General features: G+C 53.7%; 2 protein-coding genes across 4 annotated transcripts in view; both read right to left on the reverse strand.

The window, feature by feature from the left end:
• LOC115383905 (scavenger receptor cysteine-rich type 1 protein M130-like) overlaps positions 1-22451 on the reverse strand; it is a gene marked incomplete at its 5' end in the record, with an annotated part of 310771 nt that overhangs the window by 51099 nt on the left and 237221 nt on the right. The window lies entirely within an intron of this gene.
• Positions 4323-21538, reverse strand: mbd5 (methyl-CpG binding domain protein 5). Of its 3 annotated transcripts, none has more exons than XM_030085821.1 (10): positions 21481-21538; positions 17585-18096; positions 17273-17375; positions 15496-15667; positions 12908-15229; positions 7843-8051; positions 6597-7706; positions 6256-6329; positions 5359-5434; positions 4323-5272 (listed from the first exon to the last, which is right to left on the reverse strand). In XM_030085821.1, the coding sequence occupies exons 2-10, from the start codon at positions 17695-17697 to the stop codon at positions 5210-5212; spliced, it is 4242 nt and encodes a 1413-aa protein (XP_029941681.1). In that variant the 5' UTR covers positions 17698-18096; positions 21481-21538; the 3' UTR covers positions 4323-5209. The 3 variants fall into 3 exon arrangements, with proteins under 3 accessions (XP_029941681.1, XP_029941679.1, XP_029941680.1); XM_030085819.1 differs by having other exon boundaries at positions 6597-7709; XM_030085820.1 differs by lacking the exon at positions 21481-21538 and adding an exon at positions 21111-21225 and having other exon boundaries at positions 6597-7709.

Below are 22451 nucleotides of genomic sequence, written 5' to 3' on the forward strand. Positions count from 1 at the left end.
GTGTGTAGGAACTCTGGTTTTCTGTCTCGCCTTTATTGTCTGTGTGGTGTTTTATAAAGTTTACTGCGGTGCATCAGGTGAAGTGTCCAGCCGTGTTGCTATTAGAGCAACATCTGTCCCAGAGAGGCTCTTTTCAGAGGCAGCAGAGACAATTAGCCAGAATGCTGCTAGAATGTCAGCATATTACTGTTCATGAACATCAGTCTGAAGTTGGAAAGGCAGCACTCCTTAACTACTGGATCTCTGCAAAATGTGTTCATTTTTTTTCGTTTGAGAAATGTTCGTTCTGTTCAAGTGTAAAAATCCGTCAGGACCAAATTACGGTGTTTACCAAAGGTTTGCTTTGTGTGAGAAAGACAATTCAAATCTGCAGTTTTTTGTTGATTTATTTTATTTGATTCATATTTATTTATTGTATTGATGGTCACAGTTTGATTTACATTTAATTTCGGACCATCTTTTTTTCCGACCTTTTTTTACGTGATTTTCAACAGAACTTTGTGTTTGAGAAAGAAAGTTCAAACGTGCAATTTTTTGATTTTTTTTTATTTGGTTCATATTTATTGTATTGATGGTAACTTTTTTTGATTATCATTTATTTTAGGATTTTCTTTATTTTTTGAACATGACGGTTTTCAGTAGAAGTGGAAAAAAGACATTAAATGCGCCTTCAGAAGTTTTATTGATCCATATTTACTCTGTTTAGCTTAAATATTTTAAACGTTTGCACATTAAAAGTTGCTACATGGCCAGTAATTCATGTTATTTTTTTAAGGACATTGTCATTTTCAGGTTATCAGTAACTTGATTAATACAAATTCACCATGAAAAATTTTCTCGTGATCAGTATCGGCAGCAACTAGCAGCAGCGGGGAAATGCCACAGGAAGTAGGACACCAGTTAACAAGGAAACCAGTTCATTTGAAACACCGTGTGGACCACTTCATCAAAGGCAGCAGCAGAAGGCAGAAGCTCTTCTCAGGGCCATCGGACAAACTAAAGCACCAGATGAAAACTCAGAACAGACACTAAGGCTGAATCCCATTTCACCCCTTAGCCCTTCCCCTTGGCCCTACCCCTCGTTTTGCGCGTTCACGTGGAGGGTAGGAGTGTCCCAATTGTCATTATGACGGAGGGGTAAGGCCAAGAAAGAGGGCCAGTCACCCCTCCAAAAGGAGATTCTCGAGAGGCACACTCCAAACGGAGGGGTATCGGCCGATGGCGAGGGGCGCTTGTTCTTTCAGCCTCGGTCATGCCTGGCGGGCGGGGTGAATTCACTTCCGCATTGACGGGAGTGATCGTTTCCACACCCGCGCATTCCAGGCGCATTCCAAACACAACAGATAGACTATTATTTTCAATAAACTGGTTTCTTCAACACGGCCCACCTGGAATGCGCGGGTGGGAAACGAGCGCCCCCGCCAATGCGGAAGTGAACTAACCCCACCCGCCACTGACGGTCCAGGCGAACAAAACAAGCGCCCCTCGCCACCGGCGCCACTGGATGACAGATTTCTCAGAAAGCCTTCCAAGATCGGCAAGATGGCGGCGTCCGCAACGAAAGACGTTCATAAATGTCAGTATTTTGTCAATTAATACAGTTTTAAAATGTAAGAAAAACATTCTTCTTCGGCAGATAATTGTCGCATCTGCCTACGTCATCGGCAGCGGCGACTACTGATGACGTACGCGATTGTCGGAAGGGTGTCCCAATTCGGAGGGGTTGACTTTCTCCCCTACCCCTTAGCACTCCGTTTCATAGGCGGAGGGCTAAGGGGTAGGGCCAAGGGGAAGGGCTAAGGGGTGAAATGGGATTCAGCCTAAGAGTCAGATGTCAGAAAAACAGACCGACTCCGCACTGATGAGGCTGATGTCTCTATAGAGACATGTGGCGTTCCTTTTGGAAACCGTTTTGGATTGTTTTGGTAAATGGCTGAACGGTTAACTTCCCAGATCACCAAGACTGTCTCCTCGGGGACAGAACTATGGTCCCTCACGGAAACAAATATATCTTTAGAATATTAGAAACTGGCCTAATAACCTGAGCGAGGGCGATTCTGAAGTGCTGGAGAGATCCCAGATCCCCGGGCGGAACGTGAGGAAGACTCAGATGATGGAGGCAGAAGATGTTGAGAAGATGTTGGGAGATTGAACAAACCGATATAATCAATGAACAATGAGATACTTTTGGCAGATTTATATTAGAGACACAAAGCTAGAATGTATAAAGACAAAACTGCATCAAAGCCTGTGCTGTGATCCTGTAACTGGATCATGGACCGCCCTTCATATGGAACCGTGTGAACATATATGAAAATATACAGTAGTTAATCACCTGCTGACTTGCCCAGTTTGGTTTTTCCCTCTTTTCTTCAAAAACCTGTTTTATTTATTCCTGCTTATTATAAAAATAAAATCTTAATAAAATTTTAATTTAAAATAAAAAAAGCCCATCTTTTGAACGGCTCCCTTCAAAGAGCCAGAGATCCCAGCTCCATTTCAGACGATCTGATAAACAAGGCTGCGGGAAAACTGTGGAGATGTCTGAAAAGTTTCCTCTTACCTGTGAAGCGGCTGTCCCGCGTCTGTCCACCGGAGGGCGGCAGACGGCTCAGGCTCACAAACACGCCAGGAGACGGAGGGTTCAAGTAAGAGTGAGCATGTTTTAATATCTTAAACATCTGTGCAACATTATCCCAAATGTTACAGCACTGCATGACCTGTAATGTTTCACAATATTTACATCAAACCATTAAAAAAAAAAGTCCAAACCATGTGAAAATAATGACTCTGACCAACGACCCCCGAGCCACACCAACGAAGAAGAGATGGCGGCGCCACGCGCCAAGCACGCCGTCCTTCAGGCCAGGCGGCGTTCTGCCGTGGGAAAATATAGACTTCAGTACGAGCTGAAGAAATCAAATACTGACGAGAGGAAGAAGAGCAGAACACACACACACACACACTCAGCCAATGTTTCATCAGGAAATACAGTACAATGAAACATGAGGATCCAGTCGAAGCTGCGGGGATCCTCAGACACGCCCAGCGGGGGGTGGGGGGCGTGGCTCAGGTCTTAGTGTTTGGTTCGATGCAGGGGGGGAAGGCGGGGCTGCAGCCGAGAGACGAGGACACAGATTCAGGACGCTTCGTTTCAGGGAGAAGAAACCGTTTCCTCGGCTCCGACGGAAACTCGGAGGATCCGAAGGTTCGGAGACAAATGATGCATGTAACAATGTGACCTCTGACCTCTGACCGACTCTGAACACACCAGTGATTCACCGGGGAGAGAACAAACAAAAAGACACATATAAGGCTCGAGTTCTCAACTCTTGGTAGTATTATTGCCATCTGGAATATCTGTAAAGCTTAAAATAAATATGGAGTACTGTACATCAATAATTTACATGAATACAAATAAAGGAGAAGACAAGGCCCCAAAAGAAAGAGACTGAAAGGTGGCGCTAGTGTTCCTGTGGGTGATCAGAGTCCGCCTGAAGCCACGCACGGCTAGCAGTGGCACGGCTAACAGCGGCTAACGCACGGCTAAGAGCGGCTAACGCACGGCTAACAGTGGCACGGCTAGCAGCAGCTAACGCACGGCTAAGAGCGGCTAACGCACGGCTAACAGTGGCACGGCTAGCAGCAGCTAACGCACGGCTAACAGCGGCTAACGCACGGCTAGCAGCAGCTAACACACGGCTAGCAGTGGCACAGCTAACAGTGGCTAACGCACGGCTAAGAGCGGCTAACGCACGGCTAACAGTGACACGGCTAGCAGCAGCTAACGCACGGCTAACAGTGGCACGGCTAACAGCGGCACGGCTAACGCACGGCTAACAGCGGCACGGCTAACGCACGGCTAACAGCGGCACGGCTAACGGCGGCACGGCGAGAGAGGAAGCCAGGTGTCACAGGTTCAGAGGATCTGATTCTGAATGATAAGTCACACACACACACACACACACACACACACACACACACACACACACACACACTAACATCCAGGCACGTTGCCTCTCTCACTGCACGGCTCTGGGCGAGCGAACGGCCAGCCAGGAAAACCCCCCCAACTGCAGGGCAAGGTCAGAGGTCAGACTGAAGGTCAGCTGTTAGAGCTGCAGGTCAGAGGTCAGAGCTAAAGGTCAAAGCTGAAGTTCAGAGGTCAGAGTTGCAGGTCAGTTGGGGGGGATTTCTCCACTGGGGGGGCAGTCGGGGGGATCTCTCCACTGGGGGGGTCAGTCGGGGGGGATTTCTCCACTGGGGGGGGGGGGGGGGGGGGGGGGGGGGGGGGGGAATTTCTCCACTGGGGGGGCAGTCGGGGGGGGGGGGGGGGGGGGGGGGGGATTTCTCCACTGGGGGGGGGGCAGTTAGGGGGGGTTTTTTCCTTCTGAAATCCGACGGAACCAAAGAGTGACGGGAATCAGGAAGGTGAAGACGCCCCGGTCGATCTGGTCTCTGTGTCGTCGAGACAAAGAAAAAGTTAAAGCAGAGGAAGATTTCCCATCATGCTCTGGGGGGACACTGAACTCTTTCTGCTGGTAAAAGTTCATTCTGTGGATTCTGTCCGTCTTTCGTCTCAAACAATACAAACGGCATGAAGGAGCGGCGCCCGGTTCGCCGCCGCCCCCTTAGAAAACACGAAACAGAAGAACAGCACGTCTGACCGCCGGTCATATAAAAGCTTCAGGCTGTATTCTTAACTCTCCGACACGCAACCGCACCGCAATAGAAACCAAGACATTGGTACACTTCTTCTGCTTTGTTTTGTACAATAAAAGATAAAATGTGCATTAGGTACGCTTGTACATGACATTGTACAATATTTACATACAATTCTTAATAGCATGAAATTTCAGGATTAACTATGTACATATTGAAAATGTATCAGAAATATTTGGACTGTCTATTTTTCTTAAATAAGTAAGGTAATGCTTGTAGCTTTTTTTTCTTTATTTTACTATCTTATACTAGAAAAAAATAGTTAATTCAGTGACAAATTGCAACGGCTGCTGTGGATGTGTGTTTCCCGTCTTTCTACAGTTGGAAGTGTGTCGGCGTCGGGGTCCTCCAGCACCGGCGGTGGTCGGGTGGGATGGCGGCGGACTGAGGGTGGATGTGTAGCACCTGTTCCAGAGCTCAGAGCTCAGGTCGCATCAAGGCTCGACACACACAGTCTCCGGAGGCTCTGAGGAACACACATTCAATGTTATCTGGAGATCTTCCTCCTCTTGGGCTTGGGGAGCTTCACCTGACGGTCCCTGGCCGGGATCTGGACACACACACACACACACACACACCGGCGTCATGGCGGTGGCAGGAAGCGGCGGCGGTCCGCTCGGCGCTCTGGATACTCACTGTGGCCGACATCTTGTCCAGCTCGCTCATGGCCTCGTGGAGAGCAGCTTCCAAGTGATTATTCAGTTTCCCTGGTCTGGAGGACAGAGAGAGTCAGGAGGTCTGGAGCACCGGACCCCGAGCCGGACCCCGAGCCGGACCCCGAGCCGGACCCCGAGCCGGACCCCGAGCCGGACCCCGAGCCGGACCCTGACCCGGACCCTGAACCGGTTCCTGACCCAGATCCTGAGCCGGTCCCTGGGTCCACTTCAGAGACCAGTTCAGGACGTCTGAATCCAGAACTGGGACAGGAGAGCCGAGAACGCAGCTGTGATCAAATCACACAGCTGGATGATGGAAGGCCCTGCAGCCTGAACCTGACCTCTAGTGACCTGCAGCCTGAACCTGACCTTTAATGACCTGCAGCCTGAACCTGACCTTTAGTGACCTGCAGCCTGGACCTGACCTTTAGTGACCTGCAGCCTGAATCTGACCTTTAGTGACCTCAAGCCTGAACCTGACCTTTAGTGACCTGCAGCCTGAATCTGACCTTTAGTGACCTCAAGCCTGAATCTGACCTGTAGCGACCTGCAGCCTGAACCTGACCTTTAGTGACCTGCAGCCTGAATCTGACCTTTAGTGACCTGCAGCCTGAACCTGACCTCTAGTGACCTGCAGCCTGAACCTGACCTTTAGTGACCTGCAGCCTGAACCTGACCTCTAGTGGCCTGCAGCCTGAACCTGACCTTTAGTGACCTGCAGCCTGGACCTGACCTTTAGTGACCTGCAGCCTGGACCTGACCTTTAGTGACCTGCAGCCTGGACCTGACCTCCACCTGACCTCCAACCTTAACCTGACCCGCGTGCCCCAGCAGAGCCCCGCCCCCCGCCCCTCCCCCTCCCCCGGCGTCTACTCACTTCAGGCCCCTCTTGGCCGCCCGGTCCAGCGCCTCCAGGTCGTGCGTTAGTGTCTTCAGTTTGTCGGGCTCCACCTGCAGGAAGACTGAGGGTCATTTGGTGGCAGAGGCGGCGGCGGCGGCGGCAGCGGCGGCGGGTCCGGCTAGTCACGTGACCCAGTGTGAAGCTTGACTTGTGTCTTTAGGCACCATGAGGTCAAAGCTCCATTTGGACTAAACTGATCACATCTGCCCCTATCCTCAGTGGACACGAGCCCAGACCCTGACAGGAAGTAGCAGGACCACCGCTCCCACGCCACTGACCACACGGGGCCTGCCTACAGGAGGGGGGTGGGGTCTCACCTTGGCCTGCTCTCGCAGCTGCACGGCGGCGCCGTGGTGCACCCGCTCGTCCCCGGCCAGCTTGGCGGGCCACGGCGGGAAGCCCTTCAGCTGGCCCCACACCAGCTCGCCCATGTTGAAGGTCCTGGAGCGGTAGTGCAGCAGCTCCGAGGACGGCGAGTCGGGCTGCCGCAGGTCCTCCTCGCTGCTCAGGCTCTTGGTGTCCGAGGGGCTGGGCGCCGTGCCGTTGAAGTGGCCGTTGTAGTGGCCGTAGTCCTTGGCGGTGGCCAGGGGCCCCTCCAGGCTGGTGGAGGAGCCGGGCGACTGGTCGTCCCCCGCCGGGTCCTGCCGCGGAGGCCCCGGGACCTCCCCGTAGCCCCGGGCGTTGAAATGGGGGGCGGAGCCGTTGATGTGAGCGCAGCGCTCCACCGTCTGCTCCAGGCGCTCCTTGTAGTTGGCGGGCGTCCGGCCGCAGGTGCCGAAGCGGTAACAGTCGTCCAGGAAGGCCTTGTCCAGGGCGGCGGCCGCGCCGTGGTCGGCCGAGCCGTCGGCGGGGCAGGGCGGGGCCGGCGCCAGGCTCGCCGGCCGCTCCATGCAGGGGCTGCTCCTCACTTGGGTGGAGCACTCCAGGAACTCCTCGCCCCCCCAGTGCGGGTCGAAGCCGCCGCCGTGCGGCGCCTCCCCGTCCCACTGCGCCCTGGGAGTCCCGCGGCCCGGAGAGCGGAAGTAGTCGTTGGCCTCGGGGGTCTCCGGGGTGCTCTTGCCGGGATCCGGGTTCTTGGGGCCGCGCCCCGGCCTGGCCTGCCGCGGCCTGGAGGGCGGGGCCGGCGGCTCCGCCTCCCGGTGCCCGTGCAGGACGGCGCTCACCGCCTGGGGGAGGTTGACGGGTTCCCCGATGGAGGCGGTGAAGGCACTCATGGCGCTGAGGGCGGGCACCGGGCCGGCCTGCGTGGTCCCGCTCACCGTGGTCGTGATGGTCACGTGCACGCCTTTGCTGGCGGCGTCCACCACGGCCCTGTAGATGGCGTCCACGGCTTCGGGGCCTCCTCCGTCAGAGCCCGGCGCCCCCGCCGGGAGCCCGTCGCCGGGAGGCTGCCGCTCCTCTCGGAACTGCGGGTGCGGCAGCATCCCCTGCTGAGCGAGGACAGGAAGGACACGGTGAGAGACGGTTCTAGAAGGACCGGACCCCGGACCCCGGACCCGGACCCGGACCCGGACCCGGACCCGGACCCGGACCCGGACCCGGACCGGCGGGAGCTCGGCTCACCTGGTAGCTCTGGTACAGGCACGCCATGGAGGCCGGGTTGCTGCCGCCGTCTGCGTACGGAGGGTTGTCGGAGAAGTGCTGCTGTCCCTGGTAGGCGGCGTGCGGCGGCGGCGCCCCCTGGTGGTGGACTTGGTGATAAATCTGACCTCCGCCGGCGGTGACATGCGCCTGCAGAGCGGCCAGACCGCAGCCGAGTGCCGAGGGGTTTCCTGCAGAAGACAGCAGGCGTTCAGAGGAGCCGGCGTGAGTTTCTACAGCTACACGCCTCACGTCACGCTTCTATTGTGGTGACGATGACCTCAGAAAAACAAAAAAACAACAACAACAACAACAAAATACAGGAGTAAACAAGACCAGGATTATTTTTTTGACTTGCTAGAACTGACAGCTACAAATATTCAGAGTTGAAATATTTAAAATCGAAAACATCTGCAAATTTAGTTTGATTTGAATAGAAGACATTTTCAATTTCACTTTAAGAAGCATCTTTATTGGCTTGTCTGTATTTTTGTCTGGTTCAACGTCTGTTTCCTCACAGCTAAAAGAAAAGAAATCATTCACAGGACGTGCGGCAGCACGTTCAGCCAGACTAACGGATTATTCACACCGTCGTTTCTTCGTCTTGAGAAGAAACCGTTGGCAGTCTGCTGTTCCCTGAAGCAGAACATGCAGTTCAGAAAAACTATTACAATATAAGTGTAGAAAATTAGAGATAAGATGAAAGGAGAATTTTTTTCACCATCAGCATCAGAATCGACGTGTGATAATGCACTTCCTGTACTCTCAACTCTCATCCTCTCTGCGGGGACACGTCATTCACAAACACGGCTTTCGGGAACGTGTGAAAAGCCAAAGTTTGACGACAAAAGGAAAAAAAGAAAGTTGCACATGAACAGTCTGTGGCAGGCGGCGGCGGCGGCGGCAGATGGAGCGGCCGCCAGATGCAGAGAGCAGCATCAAGGCAGCATCAAGGCAGCGAGGCCACAGACGTATGAATGGAGGAGGAGGAGGAGGAGGAGGAAGCCCGGCAGCAACGTGACGCAGCGCAGACAAAGCCCAGCAAATACCACATCTCAGAGGCCCAGTGTGTGTGTGTGTGTGTGTGTGTGTGTGGCGACCAGAGCAGCTGGTGCGATGCTACGTAGCTGAAGGGCAGCTGTGTGTGTGTGTGTTCTTTTTTTTTTTTTTTTCTCATCTCATCCCCCCGCCCCAACACAGAGAGCCACGACTCGGCCGACCCCCCCCCCCCCCCCCCGCCCCCCCCCCAACCCATCCTCCACTACTGCTATGATATAGTGACGGCTGTTGCCGGGGGAGGTTGCCATGGGAACCAAGTGATGATTGGTGGTGCTGTCCGCTGCCAGGAAGCTTGTTGGGGGGGTGGGGTGGGTGGGCGAGGGGGGGTTACGGGGGTCGGGTGGTGTGATTTCAGCCGGCGGGGGGATGGGGTGGCGGTCAGCTGGGTGGCAGCAGGTTCACAATGAACTTTGGAGTATTTGTTGATGTGGGGGGCGTGGGGGGGCGTGGGGGGGCAGAGCTCACTCCCTCTATAGAAACAGATGGTTGGAGGCTGAAGCTCAGACGCCGCCAACGAGGCCACTTTCAAAGAGTTTCCACCGCTTTCGGAGCCCCGACACACAATTCAAAGTATGAGAAAAGCCACCAGGGTTCACATCTGTCACCGTCTCACCTTCAGTCCACTGACTGACTGTTAGCTTCAACATCATCTACAACCGTCTGTTAGCTTCAACATCTACAACCGTCTGTTAGCTTCAGCATCATCTACAACCGTCTGTTAGCTTCAACATCATCTACAACCATCTGTTAGCTTCAACATCATCTACAACCATCTGTTAGCTTCAACATCATCTACAACCGTCTGTTAGCTTCAACATCATCTACAACCGTCTGTTAGCTTCAACATCATCTACAACCGTCTGACTGTTAGCTTCAACATCATCTACAACCGTCTGGCTGTTAGCTTCAGCATCATCTACAACCGTCTGGCTGTTAGCTTCAACATCATCTACAACTGTCTGTTAGCTTCAACATCATCTACAACCGTCTGTTAGCTTCAACATCATCTACAACCGTCTGTTAGCTTCAACATCATCTACAACCGTCTGACTGTTAGCTTCAACATCATCTACAACCGTCTGGCTGTTAGCTTCAGCATCATCTACAACCGTCTGGCTGTTAGCTTCAACATCATCTACAACCATCTGTTAGTTTCAACATCATCTACAACCGTCTGTTAGCTTCAACATCTACAACCGTCTGTTAGCTTCAACATCTACAACCGTCTGACTGTTAGCTTCAGCATCATCTACAACCGTCTGTTAGCTTCAACATCATCTACAACCGTCTGTTAGCTTCAACATCATCTACAACCGTCTGTTAGCTTCAACATCATCTACAACCGTCTGTTAGCTTCAACATCATCTACAACCGTCTGTTAGCTTCAACATCTACAACCGTCTGTTAGCTTCAACATCTACAACCGTCTGACTGTTAGCTTCAGCATCATCTACAACCGTCTGTTAGCTTCAACATCATCTACAACCATCTGTTAGCTTCAACATCATCTACAACCATCTGTTAGCTTCAACATCATCTACAACCGTCTGTTAGCTTCAACATCATCTACAACCGTCTGACTGTTAGCTTCAACATCATCTACAACCGTCTGTTAGCTTCAACATCATCTACAACCGTCTGTTAGCTTCAACATCATCTAAAACCATCTGACTGTTAGCTTCAACATCATCTACAACCGTCTGACTGTTAGCTTCAACATCAACTAAAATCGTCTGTTAGCTTCAACATCATCTACAACTGTCTGTTAGCTTCATCATCTAAAACCATCTGGCCGTTAGCTTCAACTAGGGCTGGGCGGTAATAAGGTAATAAGGTATACCGGCGCTGTCTTTCAAATGCAACGGTATCAGTTTCAATACCGTCACTGAAAAAAATGGGAATGCACTTGTATAGAAGATAAGGATTAAATCTAAAATATCATTTATTCAATGCCTAAAATGATTCTTTGTCCAGCAGCACTTATGTGTGGTTGAATTTTCAGTTTTACTTCCACAGCAGTTTAATTTTGGAGACTTTTGATTAAGTTAATGAACAGGACGTCATCACGTAACAGTGCGGGAGCAAGAGAGCAAGAGACAGAGAGAGAGACAGAGAGAGAGAGAGCGGGAGAAAGATGGCGAGTCGCGCACCGAGTGACCTGATCCCAAAGCAGACCAGGACTGCAGCGGACTGGCAGTATTTCGGGTTCCGAGCTAACGAGAAGGGAGAGCGGTGTGCTGACGAGGCCGTTTGTAAATTGTGCAATAAGAAGGTGATTGAGTTTAATTGGTGTGTGCGCGGTGCATTCTGCGCAAAAGCTGCTCTGGACGGTCAGGTTAATTTAATTGTTTGACTGTTGTATTTAAAGCTTTTTAGAAGCTGCTCTTTTTGTTATTAAAAGTTGTTCAGGTCGTGATTTTAATTTAATTGATATGTACAAGGCGCATTCTGCGCAAAAACTGTTCTGGATGGTTGTGCTAATTGTTTGTTGTATTTGCTCGTTTTGTTTGCACTTTCTGTTGATAATAAAAGTTGTTAATATTTTGCACATAATGTTGTTGTTCTTTCATTATTAGTGTTTGGTTTTCAGTTTCTGAACGGTGTAGGGACAAGCCAACAGTTTGGTGATGCTGTCTGAGCCTTGAGTTATAGTTTTTTTATTAGTCACGGTTATACCAGATACCGGGGTAAAATGTGGAGACAGTATGACGGTATCAAAATGTTGATACCGCCCAACTCTAGCTTCAACATCATCTAAAACCGTCTGTTAGCTTCAGCGTCATCTACAACCTTCCACCGACTGACCGACACCTCGTGGCCACGCCTCAGTTTCAATGAGCGGACTGAGGACAGATCCACAGGAACGGGCCCCGGGCGATGAGAGGAGGCGGCCCGCAGCAGACCTGGTCTGGTCTGATCGGTCCACCATGAACCACGAGGACAGAGACAGAAACCCCAGCGAGCAGCGGTCCAGCCACACGGCAGCAGAGCCGGAAAAACATCAAGTCTTCTCAGGGCTTCCAAAACAGTCGTTGACATAAATGTGCACACACTCACACACACAGAAAGGTTTATCCACAAGTAGTATCAGGCACGCACTCGCACAAGCACACACACACACACACACACACACACACACACACACACACACAGAGACCTAAACCCTCATCAAAGGCTCACTCTGGTCTCTATTCAGGGCCTGTGGTTACTATAGCGACCAGCTGGCCAGGAGAAGCCCTATCTGGGCTGCTTCCCTGACAGCGTGATGCAGATCCCATTTCCACCGTCTTCCTCCATTGACTGATGCTCCAACACAAATAAAACAAAGAGAAACACTGGCGGACTGACAATTAGCTGAGCGGCCCGCTCATTAGCTGGGAGACACTGGAGATGGACCGGGAGGGGGGGCTACGCCCACCGGCCACAACATTATAACCAGCTTCATAACACTGAGCAGGCTCGTCCTTGACCGTGGAGACATCAGCCCTGCTTCGAGACCTGGTCCAGACCTGCTCAGAACCTGCTCCAGACTCTGAAGGTCTGGAATCTGAGGGCTCAGCCAACCCTCCGTGGGGGTTCCCGGTCTGCAGCAAGGCTTCTGCTCGAGCTCCACGTTCAGGCCAACAATCATGGACGACAGAACACTGCACTGAATGTCACGCCGCTAGACCGGCTCCCCTGTTTCCCATCACGCATCCCGGCGTTAAGCTCTGCTGTGAACACACCCCAACATCCACATGAGGTTAAAATGACCTGGCATTCATGAATGGTTCTGACTTTATCAACTTATGTTTGCTGCAGAACAATCAGTGGAAATACGGCAACAGTGGAATTTAAACGTCAGGAGTGAATTCTGTCAAGAAATGGACACGAGTTCCCAATGGTTACAGTGGACACTCATTCTGAGATGTGAACACACACACACACACACACCGCCACAGTACACACCCCACAGTGACGAAGACGTGGCGGCGTCCCGACAGCTCACCTGCTTCAGAGACGGTCTGCGAACAGCTCCCATCGCCGCCGCCGTGAGCCATGCCCATGTTAGTCCGCCCCATGCTGTGCAGCTGGGAGGGGTGGGGCCCGGGGTGGGACAGTGGAGGGGGGTTAGTGTTGGGACGTCCCAGCGGCATGCCGTCAGGCCCCACCGGCCCACAGCCGCTCATGGAGGGGGCCTGCATCTGAGCCATCATGTCGGGGTACTGGCCTGGACGGGGGCCCAGGTGACCCTGGGACGAGTCCATGTTCTGGCAGTGCTGCAGGGGGTCTCCCGGACCCCGCAGCCTCTGCTGGACCAGCAGGTTCTGCTGAGGGCCGACGGGGCCCATGCCCGAGGCGTCATTGTAGTGTAGCGTAGCTCCTTGAGACGCCTGGCCGGAGCCGGGGCCCGGCCGATGAGCGCCTCCGGCCAGGTTGTGCGAGCTCTGGCTGCTCATGGACTGGAGGAGCTGGGCCATGGAGGTGTTGGGGTGAAGGTTTCCCAGTCTGCCCACTTTCCTCAGCTGCTCCGTGGCGCTCGGCCCCGCCATGTGGGCCCCTGCCATGACCGGCTTGCTGAGCATGCTGTAGACCATGTTGTTGCCGCTGTCGTGGTTCGCGGCGGCGCCGCTGACCGACTGCTTCCGTTTGCGCATGGGATCCCTCTGCTGGGCCATGAGCTTGTCTCGGAGGGCCGCCCGGCCGCTCTGGCCCTCGGGACTGTTCAGGAGCATGGTGGAATTTGGCGGGAGCATGGGGTTTAAAGTGCTGGGTCCCTCCATGCCTCGAGGGCCGCCCATAGAGCCGGGGGGCCCGCCGCTCCCGCCGCACCCTCCGCCGCCCGTAGAAACGGCGCCGCCGCCGCCAGGAGCACCGAGTTTGTTTTGATTTGCTAGCTGTGCTTTGGCTGCGGCCGACAGGAGGCTGCTGGCGGGGAAGGAAGCGGCGTTCTGTTGGTTGAGGATCTGGTTGAGGGGCATCCCCAACAGTCCCGGGTGGCCCTTCTGGGAAGCGCTGGCGGTGGCCATCGAAGAGGATGAAGACGAGGAAGAAGTGGGCGAGTACATGGGGTTGCCGTGCTGCTGGGAGTTCGCCATCCCGGGCAGCAGCTGAGAGTCTTTGTACTGGTGAAGAGAGTCCGTCTTGTTGGTGGAGGGGCTGGAGGGCATGGCCGGGCGCGGAGATCCCATGGCCGACCGGGGGGAGCGGGGCGGAACCTTCATGGCGCCGCACGGGGCCTGGTGCCCCGAGGGCATCACGAAGTTTCCGTGGTCAGAGGAGGTGGAGGACGAGCGCGAGCGATGAGGGGACGCCTCCATCCGCCCCAGCGCCGGCCCGGCCATGTGGACGGGGGACGTGACAGGGGAGGGAGACATGGAGGAAACCGGACCGCCCTGCTGAGTCCTTTGAACATGGCTGCCGTGGCCCACGGGCCCGGGCTTCACCGTGGGTAAAGGTAGGTTGCTCGGCAAGGGGACGATGGCGGGAGGGGGGACGTTTACATTCAACATTGGTACCTGAGAGTGGACGTTGGGCTGGAAGCTGACGGGGTTCGGGGCGTTACTGGAGGGCTGGCTGACCGGTTTGCTGGGTATGGGGTCCAGAATGCCTAAGGGGTCCTTCTCAGAGGTCAGCTGCCTCTTCTGAAGGGCGCAGGATGGCGGTATGGAGGACGGGGGCGGGACAGGATGCACGGGGGGCTGCGTTTTGTGGTGAAACGCCGCGCGGGGCAGATCCACGCCCGGGGGGAAGTTTCCCCGCGGCACGTTCATGACGGGGCTTTTGGCTGTAGCCGTGGGGGAGAGGGGCGTGCTAGTCCTTCCCGTCATGACGCAGGACGGCTGGCCCGCGGGGGAGCCGTGGAGCATCACGCTGGGCGGGGACAGAGGCGTCCTCGTGTTCCCATGAAGAGACGCCGAGCCTGGACTCCCGCCTCCTGGAAACCCACAAGGGTTGGTCCTTGAGAAGCCTTCGGGGCTCCCCAGAGTGTCTGCGGTGGGAGACTGCGAGCCCTCCCCGAACAGCTTGGCCCCGGATGGAGGCGGGCTCAACATGACCCCGTATCCAGCTCGGTAGGGGGACCTGGGGCCCGGCTCCCCACTTAACAACCTCTGTGGCCGCGAGTACCCAGAGTAGAGCTCCGGCTGCTGGGCTCCTCCCATCTCCTGAGGCGGATACAGCCGCTGCTGCTGCTGCTGCTGCCCGGCCGCCATCATCATCTTGAAAGGATTCTTGCAGTCGGGGCCGACGGCGTTGGGCGGGCCGTCGTGGGGTTTAGTCCTTATTGCTCGTTGAGTTGTTGAATGCACGGCAACCACAGATGAAGAACCTGGAAAAGGCAAACAAAGCATGTGTCAGGTAAATAACGCGTCCGTGCACGGCGACGTCGGGATCACTATAAACTTGACATGGAGTGTCTCATGTGAGATCATGACGACCTCTTTAATCGCCGTGACAACCAGAACATCACCGGGCATTCTTCAAATCAACGGTCAAACGATTCTCTGAATGTGTGGAGAATTTCAGCAGCTCTACGTTTCCCCGAGCGCGTGCGGTCGGCGGAGTGTCGTTCAGAGTGTCCTGCTGGGTTCTCACCTCCTCCCGGACTGGGCAGAGCCAGGGGCGGGTGCGTCTCCATGCTTCTGTGCAACGTGGCCACGGCCAGCAGCTTCCTTTTGTGAATGCAGAGTTTGGTGACGTCCTCGTCCGCTTTCACGTCCTCGGCTGTCCTCTGCTTGACAGCAGCCCCGGGGTCAAAGTTGAAAACCTGGAGTCAAAAAAAACAGCATCAAGGTGAGACTGAACTGTGAATTTCTCTTGGGGATCAATAAAGTATCATCATCATCAAGCAACATCTGTAAAGATCCATTTCTTTCCTTTCTGGATATCACAAAGAATATTTCTACCGAGGGATGTGCGAGTACCGACACCAGGTATCGGTATCGGGCCGATACTGGCCTTATTTCAAAGTATGCAGTACTCTTGAAGGCTACCGATACCAGCCGCCGATAGTCAAGACAAGAAAATCCCAGGCGTAGTGAGCCCTCCTCACCAGCAGATGGCGGTAGTGCAGCCAAATGAGATGCAAGCTGCTGTTAAACATGAAAGAGGAAGAAGCCCTCCTCTCCAGGAGGGGGCGCTACACTGCAGCGGGTTGACTTCTCCATGAGCGTCTCATCCAGAGCAGCGGCAACAGGAATGAATCCAGAACGGCTGCTCGTCTCACCAGAACTTCACCAATGTGGAAATTCTTTTATATCAGCGAAAACGAGCCGAGTTTTGCAGAATGCTAACTCTGCAATGCTAAAACTGCTAGAGGAGGTGGCGATCTTCTTCATTTACCACTGGTAACTTGTTGAAACACCTCAGAGCGAAGCCTGTGGACGAGATCCGAGAGCAGTACAAATAACACGAGCAACTCTTAACACTCAGGGGCTGTTCTATCTTTGACTGAAGTTCATTAAAAATCATTAAAATGAGTACATTTAAAAAGTTTAGCTCGTGTTTAGTGTAACCTCAGAGAAAACCGTTTTATCTCGCACTTTAGTTCATTTAAAAAAAAGTGAAATTAATTGAAAAAAGTGTATCATTTAGAGTTGTTTACATCTTTTATTTCACTTCATTTAGAAAAAAAAACTTAAAACTCAGAAATTGTTTTATCTTGCACTTAATTTCATTTAAATAAGTGTAAAAGTTGTTTGTTTAATTTTTCAGACTATTATTTTGGACTTAAACATCGTGGCTGTGTTGCCTTTCTTTTAGAAATAAAAGTCATTTTTCAAAAATGATCTGTCATTGCATTATTTTATATTTTATGTATCAAAAGTATCGGTATGAGTATCGGTATCGGTGAGTACTGAAGATGAAGTACTTGGTATCGGTCTGAAAAAAGTGGTATCGAACACCCCTAATTCTACCCCAATCAGGTGACGGTGAATGAATGACGTCTCCACTGGTTTCCACTGTGGAAATGAAGACTGGGATCTGACCCACCAGAACCGGACCAGAGGAGACCTGGAGTCTCCACCAGAACCGAACCAGAGGAGACCTGGAGTCTCCACCAGAACCGGACCAGAGGAGGTCTGGAGTCTCCACCAGAACCGGACCAGAGGAGGTCTGGAGTCTCCACCAGAACCGGACCAGAGGAGGTCTGGAGTCTCCACCAGAACCGGACCAGAGGAGACCTGGAGTCTCCACCAGAACCGGACCAGAGGAGGTCTGGAGTCTCCACCAGAACCAGACCAGAGGAGACCTGGAGTCTCCACCAGAACCGGACCAGAGGAGGTCTGGTCTTCACTTCAAAGCTGTTCAGGAGACGAGCCTGAATAAGCCCCTGGCTTTAAATGAACGGCTGAATGGATGAAGGGACTACCTTGTGGAGGATGAGAGGGCACTCCAGGCCACATTTGCAGGTTCCGTCCGTCAGCAGGTAGGTCTTCACCTGCTCCAGGCTGGACAGCAGCGAGCCGCTGGGACTGCAACAGAAACCACAGCGTCACGTCCCGAACTCATCCGTTCACCACGTTCAGCCTCACAGCGGCGCGTTCTGCAGGTGAACCTCCTGAACCGGAGTTCACCGCGAGGACCGAGGTGACTGGTAAAGACTGGTAAAGACGCCGGCTCCGGGACGCCATGGTAAAGACGCCGAGTGGTGAAGACAGTGTTGGATTCCCTCTTCACTCACCTTATGTACAGGACCCCTCCCCCGTGCTCCGCCTTGCGCTGCCAGCCGATGGGGACCTGGACGGGGCCGGCCTGCCTCTCGTCTCCCGCCTCACACTCCTTTCCGCCATTCATTGCTCCGCTGGTTTGACGCTCAACACCTCAGAGGCAGATTTATCAGACATCCAGCGGCGTCTCCGCAACACGTGGCATGTTCCAAAGCTGTGGCGGCGGCGGCGGCGGCGGGAGTGGGAGGGCCGGGCTGCGACGGGGGACTCTCGGGCGGAGGGCGGGGCGAGCTCACGGCTGACCCTACCCTTCCAGCTGCTTCATGGCGGCGGTGCTGAAAGGCGCCCGGACTGCCATCACTGCACGGTGTCGCTCTGAGCCATCGGCCGGGGTGGGGGGAGGGGGGAGGGGGGGCGCCGAGCACTGAGGACACCTGAGGATCACTCTCTTACCACCTTCGCTCTGCCGGTCAGACGCATGACGGGCGCTCGGCCCGGCGGGGGGGCAGCGGCCTTCCCATGGTTCCTGTGAGAGCAGACAAACACACGGCGGCGTCAGTCCCGGATCTCAACACCGAGGCCGTCAACCGCTCCGCCCGAGCTACAGCTGACGGAGCCCCGAGACGGGAAAGCCGGAGCGGGACGCACGGCGAGTCTCCGGCTGAAGGACGGCGTCCCGGAGACACGGCTGGGACTGGACGGCTACATTTCAGGGGCGAGCTGTCAGTTTCTCTTCATCCTGCTCAAACCTCATCAGAGCCGAGGAGAGCCTGCGAGCGGCCGCCGCCGCCGCTGCTGACTCACAGCTGAACTGAACCACAGAAGAAGAGAGGTGAGCGGCAGGCCGCCGGCCACGCCGCAGGAACAGCAGCCTATTGACCAGAGAGCTGGACGGGCGGCGGCGACCGTCACCTCATGAAAACCTCGTCTCCGTCTGGGAGAAACACCACTAACACACACTTCTTCTCCGCCGTGGAGATTAAACATCAGCTTCTGGGTCTTTCAGTCGGAGAACGACTCCGGCGGTGACAGACGGCGTTTTGTTCATGGGAGTCTGGGACCAGATTCAGACCGAAGAGGTTTCCATCAGGACCTTCAGCAAAGCAGCACCGGCTGAATCTGCCGCCTTTCCAATCCAATCCAATCCCCGCTCAGCAATTCCAAACCGAACAGGTTCAAATGAAACGGCGGCCTGGCGTCGAACCTCTGTACTGTGATTAATCACCATTAATCACACTTTGAAGAGCATTTTTCAAACTGTGCTATCCTGCATTTGAAGGCAGTCTTCAGTCCATAACGTAAAGCGCCGATTAGTCCAATCAATCAGTTCAAACGCTGGATTTAAATTCACCGTCGATGTTTCGGCAAGGCGGCTTCCTGCATCCACTGATTTCTCACCAGAGCGTCTCGATCGGGAATCGAACACACAGAAAGAATTTCCTTTTTCACCTCCATGGATTTTCTTTCAAAATAAAACTTAATTTGATGCGTCTGTTGAAAATACAGAAACTTTCAAACTGAGAAAAATCCATAAGCATAATTGTGTGATTAATCATGATTAAAAAAATTAATCTGCAGTCATCCTGACATTAATTAATCACGATTAATGCGATTAACTGGCAACAGAATGGAATTAACTGCCTGCCTGTTGGTACCTTTGGTGGATCTATATGTGTTTTTGATCACAGCTGATCGATAGTTGATCGGAGAGTATCGGAATACAGAGACTCGCCGCCGGGCGTCAGTGAGGAGAGAGGAAGCGGGTATATTTAACTCCTGTGGCGATGAGAGCGCCTCCAGTGGATTTACTGCTTCACTGCATTTCCCACCTGGAAGCTGTGGCCAGCGAGGAAATCCACTGATCACTGCAGCCAATCAAATAACCAGCCTCTCGCACGGCGGCGTGTCGCCTTCGTGACGCCAAAACAGAAAGGTCCCTGAGCGAAATGCTAAACGCCGCTCTGAGTGAACACGGCGGGACAGAAGCTCTGCTCACTTTGACTCTGGAATCAGTAGAAATGTGGAGAGAAGTGAGGTGAAAACGTCCCGCAGTCTGACGAGGGTTTGGAATAAACGCAGAGTCGCTGGAGTGTCGTGTCTGAAATGACGCTTTACATTGACGTTCTGAAGGAAAACACCTTTCCAGACAGGAAATCCCATCAGAGCGACTCCGTCGGCGTGAAGGACGGCAGAACAAGTCTGAGACCGACGTTTTCGCCTCACGGCCGGTCGGGACGGCGAGACGTGAACCTGACGGGGAGGACTCACGGCGAGGAGAACCCTCCGCTCAGGAAACAGCTGGAAGCCTCACATCTGGCTCCCCACAGGACCAGAGGAGGGACGACTGAGAGGACTCACCTCGGCCTGCACCAGCAGAAGGACTTAAGTCTCTGCTGGGAACCAAACCAATAAAGCCAATTAGAAGAGATAACGGCGATACGGCAGCCGATTCTGGATCTGGGGAATCGAGGCGGTCTGAGGCCCGAACGAGACGAGAGAGAGCAGACCGAGCAGGAAGACGCGTCACAGCGGTCCTCCTGAACCCCCTGGAGATCCTGGAGACCCTGAAGACACAGAGAGGGACGCCACAGGGACGAGCACTCAAGGAAAGGTGGACAGCTCCAAAAACAGGCCTGAGGACGAACATGCAGGTGGAACTCCCGCCGGTTCCCGTGGCTCCGTACTGGGCTCAGGCCTGCTGAGACCCAGACTGGTTCTCAGTCCATCAGCCGGGTCCAGCCCAACGCCGGAGCTTCCCCACCTCCAGACGGGAACGTGATCCGACTGAAGGCGTCTGCGGCAGGCGAAGCAAGCCGCTTTAACTTTCTCACGTCGGCTGGACGGACAGCCTCAGGCTGGACGGCGGGGTCAAAGGGCATCGGTACTCCTGGAGATGCAGGACTGGAGGAAGCCTTTTCAAACTTCCCTAAACAAACATCAGACTCACAGAGCTCCTCTTCTCATGAACACAACTTCACACAGTGACAGTTTCCAGCTGCTGCCAGAGTCTGGGACCAGCAGGACTGTCCTCCTGGAGGACCAGCTTGTCCACACTCTAAACATCTGTCCCACTCCTCAGTCCCTCATCTGGCTTCTAATCACTGCTAATACAGGACATATCGACCGGCGCTCAGGCAGCTTCTCATGGAAATCACACCGAATCCTGCAGCCGCTGCGGAGGCTGACAGGTCCGGGACAGGACAGGACAGGACGTGAGACACGAGAGGAGACAGCGGGGACACGGCAGCAGCTGGAGGACGGGACCAAAACAATCAGACGTTAGATAATGAGCATGGAGCCCATTAGCCAGGCACCGTCCGGGGCGCAGACGCGCCGGTTCCCCGGCTGTGTGAGGAGGACGGACGAGCAGCCGGACCGCGAGTCCACGGGGGACAGCCCAGCCTGTCTGTCCCCGTCCTCACGCGGCGGAGCTCCGGACGAGCAGCGAGCTCGCGGAGCGTCAGCTGTCCGGCTAGCCGCTAGCTGCTAGCTTGTTGTAACGAAAATGAATCAGAGGGCGAGCTCGGCCGCCTTTAAAACCTTTTCGCGTTTCATCGGCGAACCGGAACCGGAGCCGCTCGCGTCGAGGCCCCGCGGCCCGGATTCCCTCCTCAGACGATCGAAGGAGAACGGCGGCTCGGGCCGCGTTCGGGTCCGGAGCCAAGGGGCCAGAGCAGGCCGGGACCAGGCCGAGCTAGCGGCTAGCCTAGCATGCTAACAGCCGTGCAAAGCGTCTGTAGGCAGCGAAGAAGAAGAGAGAGACGCTTCTCAGCCACTAACGTCAAATCACGCCGTAAAACCGCACGCTGCGGCCCGGCCAGCCCGCACCGGGCGTATCCGGGCTCCGACGTGCAATATCCGCGCAGCAATGCGCGTGTGAGCTGAAGAAAAATAGCAATTAGAAGCCTACCCATTAGTTCTTCCCTCTGCTGGTTCTCCTACACTGGATATTGGAAATGATGGAGAGCCGCACTGCGCATGCGCGGCAGGGCAGCCAGCAGATGGGAGAGGTGATGCACGTTTTATCCAGAGCGCACTTACACGATCTGTGCATGCTCCAAAGTTGGAAACTACTCTGTTAAATAAACCAGAAACAGGGCTGTGCATGCTCCAAAGTTTTAATCTAACCCAAAAACAGCTGGATGTGTGAGTGCATTGCTTCACTGAGAGGTTCTGTTTAGACATGGTCCATCTGAGAGTGAAAATGATCCAAACTTTCCTGATTTCACCGACAGGTCCTGGTCCCTGTCCCGGTCCCGGTCCTGGTCTCCACACTGAACCTGAACGTCACAACACACTGTCAGTCTGGATCAATGTTCCTGGTTCAAACTGTCATTTTCTCCTGACACGCCACAGCCTGCAGGTGTTTCTATAAATTATGTTGTTGTTGTTTTTTAAAGCAACTTCTTGTGTCACTTATTTTTGCACATTTACACCAAAATGTTTCAGGGTTTTCAAGCTCAGATTTTCCAAAAGCAAAATGAAAAAGCCTCCTTGACGGGAGTGGGATTGCTCCATGTAGAAAAACAAAAGTCTCATTGCTTTCACATTTCTTCAGACGACCCAGTTTGTCTCCAAATCTGAAGGTTAAAGAAGAAGCATCGGAACTGAGGTGCAATTTATACCAATATTGATCAGATGCTACTTTTTTTTGTTGAAGTTGGAGGAAGTCTGGAGTCTTCCCTCTTCAAAACAAAAAACCACAAAAAAACACTTTAATTCTTGACATTCTCGCACCCACCAATATAGAAGGAAAGCAAGTATTCCCTGAAGTGAGCAGAGCAACAGCAAATACATGAACGCCATGATATTCAGAGTGAAAATAGTTAAAAAAAAACCAAACTTCTCCTGATCCCATTAACATTCCACACTATTTCTAAA

The sequence above is a fragment of the Salarias fasciatus genome, assembly GCF_902148845.1.
Source record: "Salarias fasciatus chromosome 23 unlocalized genomic scaffold, fSalaFa1.1 super_scaffold_20, whole genome shotgun sequence".
Lineage (NCBI taxonomy): Eukaryota > Metazoa > Chordata > Actinopteri > Blenniiformes > Blenniidae > Salarias > Salarias fasciatus.

What these genes read in the sequence shown, in the direction of transcription:
- mbd5 (XM_030085819.1), bottom strand. Translation starts at nt 17,697, where the DNA reads ATGAATGGCGGAAAGGAGTGTGAGGCGGGAGACGAGAGGCAGGCCGGC. An exon ending in GGAGGGGTCCTGTACATAAG is followed by an intron (nt 17,376 to 17,584) that starts GTGAGTGAAGAG and finishes TTTCTGTTGCAG; the next exon opens with TCCCAGCGGCTCGCTGCTGT. An exon ending in GCAGACCGTCTCTGAAGCAG is followed by an intron (nt 8,052 to 12,907) that starts GTGAGCTGTCGG and finishes TGTCTTCTGCAG; the next exon opens with GAAACCCCTCGGCACTCGGC.